Consider the following 11,829-nt stretch of genomic DNA (forward strand, 5'->3'; position numbering starts at 1 on the left):
TTCCTCCTTGAAGCCCTCTTGGTTTCATCCCTCATGGAGTAGCCCCGGCTCTGCTTTGCCATAGTTACCCTCATTCACATTTCATCTTCCCAATTAAACCCTAGATCCCTGAGGACAAGCTCAGGTCTCATTTGTCTTTGTCTACTAAAGCAATGAGCACAGGACGTTGCCTAGAGTGGGCACTCAAATAATTGTTGAAGGAGAGAGGATATACTCAGGATGTTAGGTTATATTCAGGATGTTTTCTTCAATGCTGTTTAACTGTGGGGACACCCACTTTATTTGCGAAAAGTGGATTTGGGGTGGAAGTAACCCTAAATCGATGTATAGACAAGCCAGACCGATCCTCAAGAGTAAGTCCCGCACAGACAGAGGGAGGAGGAGTGGAGCAGACAACCATCGGGCAGGCACTGGCCTAGGCCCTTGCCACTATTTATCTCATTTGATTACAACAATCTGAGGAAGGAGAATAGTTATTTTTATTCCTACTTTTTATGAAAGGTTTAAGAAAGATTAAGTCCCTCGTCACTTCTGCTGAGGCAGATGGCTGGTAAGCTGTACCTTTACGAGGCCAAAGTAAAAAGTTCTTCTGCAGTTTTATCTGGAGCATATTAAATGTTGGCATTTCCTGCCTAGCATGTAGTCTCACCTGTTCCTTTCTCAGCTGGCAGAACACCTGGCTGGCCCTCGGCTGCCCTGAGGCCGTGTCAGGGGCATTTGGTCTGAGGCGGGCTGTCTGTCTCCACCAGGTGCTTTCTGGGTCTTCCCAGGCAGCAGAACCTACAGTAAACAGGCTGAGGCAGCCTTTTCACCTGGGCCTTGTCTGCTTCGGGGCTGGATGGATATGCAGACACCACCCCTGCTGACGCTTAGTTCTTACCCCAGTTTTGGGGTATCCTCTGAACTCCTGGAGATGGCTGCTCCTCAGGGCCTGGCAACTCTGCTGTTTCAGTTTGGGGAGAATCTGAAGTGTTTCCAGGAAGCTTGATTTTCAGCCTTAGTCCTGAGCCTGTGCTCCATACCATTCTATCTAAAGATGATTAGACCAGGGCTTCAAACCAGTTCATTCAGGTTCAAACCCCTGCTGAGAATTTGCAAGTCTAACAAGCTCCCATTTGATGCTAATACTGCTTGTCAGGAACCAGTTTTGAGAACCACTAGTAGAGCAGTGGGTCTCAAAATTTATTATATATAAGAATCACCTGGGGATCTTGTTAAACTATAGATTCTGATTCGGTATATCTGACGTGGAAATGCAAATTCTCTGCAGGGGTCTGAATTGGGATGAACTGGTTGGAAGTCCTGGATTAGAGCTGGGACTTGAAGAGCAGAGGAGTGGACTGAAAGATGGCGTCTGTGCCCTGTGGGAGGGAGGCAGACCTGTGTAGATGGATCCTCCCTGCTGGAAAAATGTCACACTATACGTGATATTTAACAAGACGTCAGGGCCGGGCAGCCTGACTCATGTCTGAACTTACCAGCTGAGAAGAAGGGGCTCCAACCCTTCCAGTCATTCAATGGATCCTTACCGAAAGCTCTGCCGGGCAGGGTTTTTTATTTTTTATTGCGTTTGAGGTGAAAATTTACAGTGCAATTTTAGTTTCTCGTTCATAAATTTATTTACAAATTGTTTTTGCGACATTGGTTGCAGTCCCCACAATATGTCAGTACTCTCCCCCTTTCCCTTTACACCATGGGTTCCCCGTGTCCATTTGTCCAGGTTTCCTGTCCCTTTCTGCCTTCTCACCTTTGCTTTTGGGCAAGTGTTGCCCTTTTGGTCTTCTCTGGGCAGGGTTTCTCATGGCAGGCAACAGGAACTTGCTCTGCTTAACTTAAGCAGGAAGAGAACGTAGTGGAGTTCGTTCAGGTAGCTCCCAGAATTAACAGGAAGGCTGGAGAACTGGGCTCCAAAAATAGGAAGAAGCCAGAAACAATCTGTGACCCCTGTAGGTAATTTTCTCCTGGCCTGTGGCTTTGGTTTACTCCCTTGAGATGTGACTGGCAAGTCTGGGTCACTTGCCTATGCCCAGGCTGCCTGGGAAAGGAAATGTCTTCCCTCCTTTGGCTTCCATTAGGAGGGCCATGCCCTGCTCATACAACCAGGAATGGCCCAGAATAGGAAGGGAGTTTGGATGACGAGTAGCCAATAAATGACAGATGTCCTCTGCACAAGTGTTGGGATTAAGCACTGCAGACGGTCAGATTACACAGATGGATCCGACACAGTCCCTGTCATCACTGAGCTCCTGGTATAAAGGTTACTGTGCAGTGGGAAGGGATAAGCCTGGTCACGGAGAGAGCCACTAGGAAGGGCACCTGATCACCAAAGGATGACTCCAGGTTTGGCACGAGAACCTGAGTCGGCTGTGGTGCCAGTCACTAAAGCACAGATCACAGAAAAGGCAACAGAGTTGAAGTGAAAGATGATAACATCATTAGGTATCTAAATCCCACGTGGCTTTGACCTGGGGAGGTGAATGAAGAAGGAAAGGGAGCCAGGCTGCGCCAAGAGCTGTCAGAGAGCTGAGTGACGGAAGCCAGGGCCACTTGGGACCATGTTGATAGCAGCTCTCCATGTTGAGTGGATGGTGGCTGGAAACAAAACTTGAGCCCATAGCCAGAGCACTGAGGCATTTATGGCCATCTGTCCTTAGTTACCAGGGAGTGCCTTGAAATGAAGGAGGTGGTGTAGTGTGCTGGAGACAAAGGGGCTCTGGCCTCGCATCTGCAGGTCCAGGGCTGTGTTCCCCCGTTGTCCCCTTGCCACTGCGTTCAGGCCTAGCGTGGGGCATCCTTTGTTCAGGAGAGACTTCCTGAAACTCAGAGGCTTCAGGCATAGGAAGCTACCCGGTGCCTGCTGGGGTTCTCTGGTTCCTTTTTCCCAGCAGCAGTGATAGCATCCCACTCATTCTCCTTGGGCTCCCGTTAGGTGACGCTGCTGAGTGTGGAGATGACTGCACTGAAAGAGGAGAGAGACCGACTCAGAGTGACATCAGAGGACAAGGATCCAGAGGAGCAGCTTCAGAAGGCCATCAGGGACCGGGATGAGGCCATCGCTAAGTAAGTGAGATCCCTCGTTTGGTTCTATTTTTAATTACACAAGTAACATGTGAGTATACCTCAGTTGAAAAACATTTTAAATCCTGCACAATTACAAGTGTAAAAAGCTAGAGGCTGCCTACTACCCGCCTCGCCCCCAGTCGCATTCTTCTCCGCAGACGGACACCACTCTTGAAAGTTGGGTGTGTGCGTTTTACAGATTTTTTTCCTGTGCATACGTAGGAGGCTATGCAATATTGTTGTGGTTGGGTGCCCTAGAGTCCATTTCGACTCACAATGAGCCCATGTGCCTGAGTGGAACTGCCTATAGGGTTTTCTTGGCTGTAATTTTTACAGGAGTGGATCTCCAGATCTTTCTCCTGCGGAGCTGCTGGGTGGGGTTCAAACCAACCACCTTTCAGGTAGCGGCCAAGTGCAAAAACCATTCACACCACCAGAGCCCCTTATATGCAACATAGTTCTTGTTCTTTTTTAACATCACTGGGATGATACTCTCTATGCCTTGCTTTTTTTCACTTCATATATTTTAGAGAGCTTCCCAATTTTATTTTTATATAAATATGTTTATAATATATAAAATATGTTATATATAATTAGCGAATACTTGAATAGCAGTGCAATCTGAGGGGCGGGAGGAAAGGGGGCACATACCTTCACAAATAACAACGAGTGGTATGGTTTGCTACAGTTATGTAATAAAATGGTAAAATTAAGGCACTATTATTTTTATTTATTTATTTATTTATTTTTATTATTATTATTATTATGGAAGCCCATTGGGAATAAAAAGCAGAATAAAGTTAGAAGTACAGGCTGGCTGGTCACCTACGATCAGCTAGGAAAGCAGAACAGAGATTAAGATTTGAGGCTGCCATACTGGCAGGGACCAGCAGGAATCCCAAATCATGTCCTAGACCTTACCCTGAACCCTCAGAGGAAAAGGGATGACAGCTGAGGAAACGAACCAGGCACCATTGCCTGCTGGGGTGGGGTGTGGAGGGTTCGTGCCCCAAGCCCCAGCCCCCATGCAAACATGTCTGGTGGGCTGAGCTGGGCCCAGCAAGTCAGGATTCTCCTCAACACGCAAGCCTAGGGCTGAGGGTCAAGATCTGACCATACTCTGGCATCAGCACACGAGGTGGGAGATACAACCAGAGAGAGTGGTGGGGTGCAGGAGAGAAGGAATAAGTTGTCCAGTCCCCCTCAAGAAAATGGAACCTATCTCTGCCGCCAGGGTGAGGGACGAAGCCACCAAACCTACATGAAGCCTCGTAATGCTTGCCCTTGACACTAGCTGATCCGATCTGCAAATTCTCATCCCCGGAAGGATGCTCCCGGTAGGCGGAACTCTGGAATGAGGCCCCTGCTCTTCCTGGACCCCAGTAGCATAGGGCAGGCCCTGTGGGAAGAGGGCTGGGGTGTCAGATCACTCCAGAATGGTTCTTTTTCTGCTCCTTACAAATGAAACTTGGTGTACGGTAATTGAGACAACAGACTTGAGCAGTCATTTAAGGGGGAGCCACACCCACATTTGCACAGGACTTCAGATTTTACAATACACTTTCCTCTCCATCATCTCAGGTTCTTAATCCTGGCTGCACATTAAAATCATTCTGGACTTGCCCAGAACAACTCAATCTGAATCTCTGGGGTTGGGGCTGCTCCTTAAAAGCCTCCCCATCTACCCACATCCCAGATTCTAATGGGCAGTCAGGGCTGAGAATCCCCCAAGAAACATAGCTTCCTAGCCTACACTGGGCTGCAGGAACCTTAAGGTGTACCTTAAAAAGTCGCATAATTCTCTCTTGCAGGTGAAAGACCTTCACTAAAAGCAAAAACGTGGGACTAGTAATCTGCCTCACAAAAACAAAAAGGAGACGATTACTCGTGGTTCCAGTTAAGTAAGGGATTCTGCTAGCACTTAGAAATATTCCTGTCTTAAAACGTGATTAACGCAGGGATCAGCAGCTTCCGTAGCTTAGCTCTCCCTGTCTGGGATTTCTCATGAATGACAAGGACCAAGATGCTTAGTGAGCGAACGATCCCGAGGGTGCAATCCGAAGCCAGGGTACGGAGGTGGGCAAGGCGGGCCCCGTCTCCGGGGGCTCCCGAGAAGGAAGGAGGGCCCCCAGCGCCGAGGCCGGGCCGCTGCTGGACCTCGCCCCTCTGGTCCCGCTGGCCCCTCTCTCCCGGGCGTTAGTCAGCACATTTCCGGGGCTCCAGGCTGCTCGTGGCGCCACCTGCCGGGAGACGCCCGGAAGTGTTTGAGGCTGCAGCCGCCGTGAGGCGCCAGGGAGACTGTTCTGACGTCCATTGGCCGCGGGGGCGGCCGGGATGGGCGTCCATGGCAACCGGTACCGCGCGGCGAGGGCTGCTGTTTGCCGCCAGCCAATAGCAGCGGGCGTGACGGAGGCGGCCTGCGGCGCCTGAGACCCCGACGCTCATTGGAGGGGCCGGGTCCTATCGCCGCAGACCGCAGCGCAGTGCGGGCGGGGCGGACGCGGGCGCTGGGCGCTGGCTGAGCGCCTGCTCCGGAAAGAGGGGGGCGGGGTGCAGGTGGGTGACTGATGACTCGGTGGTCATGAGGCCAGAGAGTATGTGCTAGTCACAGTGCTGGTCACGGTGGTGGCCTGAGCGCTTTACTAATGGGGCCCGCCTGCTCCTGCTTCCGGCTGCGCTTTTGTTAGTGCAGTTGGCGTGCCCGAGGCCTCCGCAGACGGGTCCTCTAGCTGTCCTCGCCCGTGCAGGGGCGAGAGGGCGCGTTGGTCGCTGGGCCTGTGCAACGAGGACATTTTTGTGAGCTTTTTTCTAACAAGCGCGGTAGCGGTAGATGAGGGCAAGGGCTACCAGACGCTTTGGCAACCGGGCAACCAATGCAGCCTCTATAGGGGCCATCCAAGTCCCTCCCACTTTATCCCACGCTCCCCCCCCCAAAAAAACCTCATTTTTTGCATTGAAAACTAAGAGTCAGGAATGTTGGGGAATATGAACAGAGTGATACGTGTAACACGTACAAAACGTGAAAATGCAACCGTGTGTGTGGGAGGGGCTCCCCGTCGGGGATCCTTACCCAGAGATACCAGTGCGACATTTTTGTGTATGTCTTTCAAATACCGTGCAAAACTGATATCGTACTAGTTCTTGTGTTGGGTGCTTTTCTCCGCTCAACAATACGTCGTGAACATTTCTCCATTGTCAGTAAATAGTCAGTGTCCTGGTTCTCACTGGTGATGGCGTACCATCCCATAATTTACTGTTTTTTTTTTTTTTAGTTCCCTAAGTGTTGCATATGATGATTGGCTAAGCTATGGGGATCACCATGTGTGACTGCCTTTGCACACTTCTGTATCTTTAAGGCAAACCCCTTAATAGGGGAATTGCTGGTCAAAAGGAATCCCTCCCTATAGCAGGAGGACAAACCCTCCCTTCCAGTGGGGACTGACATATTTGTTTGGGGGAAGGATTAGTAGCTCCTTTGTGCTGTGTGAGGCCTTTGGTCTCCTCTGGATTCCAGTCCTGACTTAGGTATCTTTCTCTTTTAACCACACTGAACCTCTCTTTCTGCATCTGTGAGGTGGAGCTAACATATAATCCCTTCACCTACAGTTTAGTTATAAAAATTGGGAGGATGTGTAGTGAAAGCAGGTTGCAAACTTTCTACAAGTAACATCAGTTACTGTTACAGTTACCAGGGGCTTGTTAGGAGTTGGGGGTCAGGGCCTGTCCCCCCCTACTGTGGACTGCAGATCCTCTGGGACAGGGTCTCCATGCTTACCCTGGCTTGTCTGTTTTCAGGAAGAATGCTGTGGAGCTGGAACTCACCAAGTGCAGGATGGATATGATGGCTCTGAACAGCCAGCTGCTGGATGCCATTCAGCAGAAACTGAACCTCTCGCAGCAGCTTGAGGCTTGGCAGGTAAACGAGAGCCCACAGCCCCGGGGAGAGAAGGCAAGGCTCCAGTGGGGTCTCTGAGCCTCAGGCAGTGTGGAGAGGTTGTTACTGGAGGGTCCCATGGGACTGGTGAGCAGTGACCCCAGTCTTCACCTGCCGAAATCTACAGCTCACATTCCTGTGTCTGGAGAAGAATGTTGATGCTTTCAAGAGCAGCAAGCCCCAGACTACTGAGCTGGGGCTGGCGTGGCCTCCAGATGTGGCACTGGGGCCTCCCCCTGCCGCTGGCATTCTCTGCTCTGTTTAAATTAGAAAGAAACAGCTGTTAACGTGGAGGGCCCAGGAAGGCCCGTGTGATGGATGAGAGTTCGCAGCTGGATGCAGTTCGGCAGCTCTCAGGCGCTGGCAGCTGCTGCCCTGCCCTTCTCAAAGGCCAACTTCTCTTTCCCAAGAGCACTGCAAGGCACTGTAGGACTGCTGTGCTCAGGGTCCTGCAGCGCTTCTCAGGGCTGGGACTGGGACTGGCCTTGTGTGGATGTGGATGAGGTATACAGTTGCAGGATATGAGTGTGACCAGTAATGTTTCTCCCCAAGAAAACGGAACCAGACAGGTGAAAAGCCACTTGGCAGCTTTACCACAGGCAGGTTAGCAGTGCCTGTCCCGCTGAGGTCCCACTGCCCTGGGTCCCACCGCCCAGCCCGTGAAGCTGGCAGAGGTGCCGCCACGGACTGCTGGTCCCCGGCTGCCCTGGCTCACCGTCCTGTTCTTCTTTCTTCTCTCCTGGCTGCAGTTTGCTTCCTCAGGGCTTTTTACTATCTGGCTCCTTTGGTTTCTGATCTAGTGGCCTTTCTCAGTTCCCGTATCAACAGCTTTAGTTGTACACCCCTCCTGCCTTTGAGGTGAGACTGAGCCTGCATCCCATCTCCAGCCATCACCGTGTACCCCTGCCGCCTCCCCTTGTCACCACTGTGTCTGTACCGAGCCTGGCGTCATCTGTGCAGTGTGACATGCCATCAAGCCCCAGCCTCCCTCCCTCTGTCATCATCCTACCCAGTGGGGGCCTCGTCAGCACGTGGCCGGTGCTCAGGCCTAGCGCTGAGTAACCCTTTCCCAGAAATACCGTGTTTTGCCCACAGAAGTAATAGCAGATGTGAAATTAGGAGCAGCACACGCATGTGTGTGTGTGTGAATCTTTAAAATTATGTATTTCATGGAATTACTTTGATGAACTTGCTTAAAGTATAAAACTGCAGTTTGCAATGTGCCAGCGAAAACACTGTCAGCTTGGAAAGGCTTTCTTTCCAAAGGGCCCTTCGGTATTCTTGTGCTGCACTTGACAACGTCAATTGTATTGAGCAGGGCCCAGGTGCAGGCACTGGGCCTAGGATGCCCGCGGGGCTCCTGAGCAGCAGGGGCTGTGTCTTCTAGTTGTGTGGATCGGCCAGCAGCTGCGTGTCAGATCTGACAGGGGGAAAGGGAGAGGGAATGGGAGGGACCTGAGTGTGAAGAGGAAGGGTGGAGAGGACAGGGAGATAGCAGGACGGGAGGAAGTGAGGAGGTGATGGAGCAGGGCCACACTCACGGCCACCTGGTGACTTGCTCAGGGAAGTCTCTGTTACACACTGAAATGTGCAAAGACGTTTGAGTAACACCAGTGGTGGGATTTGGGGTGAGAACCTGGAGGTGACATAGGTGCCCAGCTTCCTGCCCTCAAGTGAGGGGCTGCTCAAAGGCACGGAGCCCTCTGCCTGGACTCAGGAAGTACCCACCACCCCCATGCAGGCCTCACCTGTGCATGGGTGGAACTGCTGATAGGACAGGTGTTAGCCAAAGATCTCAGTGTCTTTTCACCAGGACGTCCCAGAGAGACCACCTGGCTCAAGGCTGGAGGACTCATGCAGATGCTCGCTGGCTGTTCGCTGCTGACGCTAATCAGACAGGGCTGTTTATGTTGCTAAAGCAGAGGCTTCTGTTAGTGGCAGAACCCTCTGTCAAATGGAGTCTTACACAGATTCAGAATTGAGCAACCAGGACACAGAGAATGGAGCTGCTCAGTGCCGAAGCCCCGCTGTGGGTAACACGGCTGTTCTCTGAGCTGGGGAGGACATTTTCTACAGTTTCAACAAATTGGAGAGGATGAAGCCAAAGGAAATAGCAGGACAACCCCCAGAAGATGGCGCGCCCCATGGCACCTGCCACAGATCAGGCACTGGGGAGGACTGAAGGAGTGCAGCACCCAGGAAGCCTCCTGTTCCTTGCCTGTGGGATATGGGTGTTAGTAGCTCAGACCAGAAATAACTCAAAGGAAGGAAAAGAGCAGAAGTCCCTGGGGCCAGGTCATCCGTCAGGAGAGCTAGCTGGCTAAGGTCTCCCTAGGGTTGGGGAGAGGGGCAGCGGAGGGAGAATGGGTGAGGGGTCGGGGCAGCGACCAGAGCTGCAGGCACCCAGCCAGCCCCAAGGGCCCCTGGGGAGGCAGAGGGAGAGAGGCGGGGACACTGCAGCTGTTCTCTGGGCCTCTAGGGACAGACAGTCTGAGTGTCCACTGAGGGGGAGGTGGCAGGAGAGGATCACACCAGCAAGGAGAACCAGCCCCGTTGAGGAGACTCTGGTGCCGTGGGCACCTGTCTGTCCCGTGCCTCCCACACCTCACTGCTTTCTTTCCTGGTGGGCAGCCCTGGCTGTGACCCTCACTCATCTCATCTCATCCTCATCTCACATCCTTCCATCACCTGACACCTCCCTGACCCCCGTCCCCGGCCCCAAGCCCAAGTCCCTGCTGAGCCTGCCACTCTCCCCTCGCAGGATGACATGCACAGGGTCATTGACCGGCAGCTGATGGACAAGCATCTGAAGGAGCGGAGTCTGCCGGCATCTTCCTTCTCCAGGGGCCATGGCGCAGGGCGGGGGGATGAGCCTGGCGCCACTGAAGGCAAACGGTTCTTCTCGTTCTTCAGGAAAATTTAAGTTGGGAGGAGCCAGGCCACCAAGGGTGGGTGGATGGAGGCACTGAAAAGGGGTGCAGCAGGACCCAGCACACTGTCCCACGAGGGCTTCTGGAGGCCTGGGCTCCGCATTTGCAAGAGACCCAGGGTGGGAGTGCTGGCCTGGTTTGCCCTCTGAAGGGTGCCCTCCACAGGGAGACAGGCAGAAACCCTGTCCCCACCGCAGGGCCAAGCCCAAGCCTGGGTGCCCCCAGCATCTGGTATGAGCAGAGCTCAGGCTGCCCCAGAGCTGCCCCTGCTCAGCTTTGCCATTTTGACCTGCAGGTCACACACCACCCCCACCCCCACCCCCATCCCAGTGCTCCAGCACCCAGGCCCCAGGTACTGCTGCCCTTCTGTTTCTGAATACGGGGGAGCAAAAAGAGACGGAGGCCCTTCTCTGCATGCCCCAGGAGGCCGCCCACCCCCTGCTGCCTGAGCCACTCCACCCTGGCAAAGGGGTGAGGAAGGGGCCCCTCACCCACATGCATGCGGCTCTGCCAGGCACAGCTCCGGGCCCAGCACCTTTGGGCAGGTGCCAGTCTGCCGGGGCAGCTCACCGCGGGAGACTGAGCCTAAGGCAGCAGGGCCAAGGGCTGTTCTCTGGCTCAGCCACGGGTTTCAGCCCCAGCTTGGCTGAGGCCGCACTGAGCCCCAGGGAGGAAGAAGGGCCTCTTCGGGGAGCCATGGCTCTCTCTCCCCAGCCTCCTCCAGTGGCATCCTTGCCCCCTAGTTGGGGACTGGGTGGGCAGTGTTCTCTCTGGCTCTCTGCAGGCTTCAGCCACCCAGCCCTTCCCTTTCATGGGGCTGGAGCTGGGACAGGCCCTGCCCCTCCCCCCAGAAGCCCCCTGCCCCCATGTGTACTTAACCCGGCCAAGTAAGTCAAGGCCACAGACTAGCCCCAGAGGGGTCTGTGGTTAGCTACCCCAGCCACATAGGCAGCATCAGCACCGTGGGGTGGGCAGGGGCACCGTGGCAGCCCCGGCTGCTGGGAGCTCCGTGGCTCTAGACACTGCCCGGGGCTGCAGAAGGAATGACCCTGCACCTGGGGCTTCCGCTCCTTCCTCAGCAGCCACCACCCACTGTCTCTGCTGAGGCCCCAAGTCAGGTCACGGGCTGGGTGCCTGCCTGCAGCTGCTTCAGAGCCAGGAAAGCGCAGCAGGGCGTGGTGAGAATGTAACTATAGATATGTACATACCACAGTGCTGTAACTTTTGTATGTAGCAATCATGTAAATACATATATGGATTTTATAATATACATATTATATATAAATCTATAAAGGCATATTTTTAGAAACACAGCGCATCACTGCTTCTTTTGAAAATAGTCTGAATAAGAATAAAATGAATTTCTACAGAGCTCCCTGCCTCGGTTTTTGAGTATTTGGAGGTGCTGGCTGGTCAGGCTGCAGCTTGCATTTCAGGAGGGCCCTGGCTGAGAAGAGGTGGCAGTAGAGGACCCACACTGGAAGCACCTCACACCTTGGTGCCCACCAGGGTTCAGCTGAGAAGAGGCCTCCCTCCTGAGGTGGCAGCATCCTGCCCTCCAGGCCTCCGGTCGGTGACAGCTGCTTTGGTAGCCGGGGTCACAGGCACTGGGCTCACCGCCAGTGGCTGCAGGGTCCCCAGCAGTCAGGAACTGTCAGCTCTGCATCCCACCCAGAGCAGGCTCGTCAGAAGCTTGGAGCCAGAAACTGCTCAGGGCAAAGGCTTCCACTATACCCTGCCGGCATGCAGACGGGACACAGAGCTGGCCCGAGCATCTTAGTACATGTGCCCTGGCCACTGCATCAGGGGAGGGGAAATTCAGCCCTGAACCAGCCCTGCCCAGAGAAGATGGGACTTGGCTTTGTAAGGTGGCCCAGGGCCTCGCAGGCACCTGTGCAGGCCTTC

General features: G+C 53.6%; 1 protein-coding gene across 2 annotated transcripts in view; it reads left to right on the forward strand.

The window, feature by feature from the left end:
* Nucleotides 1-11,340, forward strand: part of BICDL1 (BICD family like cargo adaptor 1) — an 81,740-nt gene extending 70,400 nt beyond the window's left edge. For both annotated transcript variants that reach the window (XM_049866310.1, XM_049866311.1), the window contains 3 exons: nucleotides 2,930-3,060; nucleotides 6,856-6,976; nucleotides 9,756-11,340. In XM_049866310.1, the coding sequence (XP_049722267.1) occupies nucleotides 2,930-3,060; nucleotides 6,856-6,976; nucleotides 9,756-9,917 (414 nt within the window). In that variant the 3' untranslated portion in view covers nucleotides 9,918-11,340. The remainder of the gene's footprint in view (nucleotides 1-2,929; nucleotides 3,061-6,855; nucleotides 6,977-9,755) is intronic.
* The last annotated feature ends 489 nt before the right edge of the window (nucleotides 11,341-11,829 follow it).

Source organism: Elephas maximus, chromosome 22 (assembly GCF_024166365.1).
Source record: "Elephas maximus indicus isolate mEleMax1 chromosome 22, mEleMax1 primary haplotype, whole genome shotgun sequence".
NCBI classification, from domain to species: Eukaryota; Metazoa; Chordata; class Mammalia; order Proboscidea; family Elephantidae; genus Elephas; species Elephas maximus.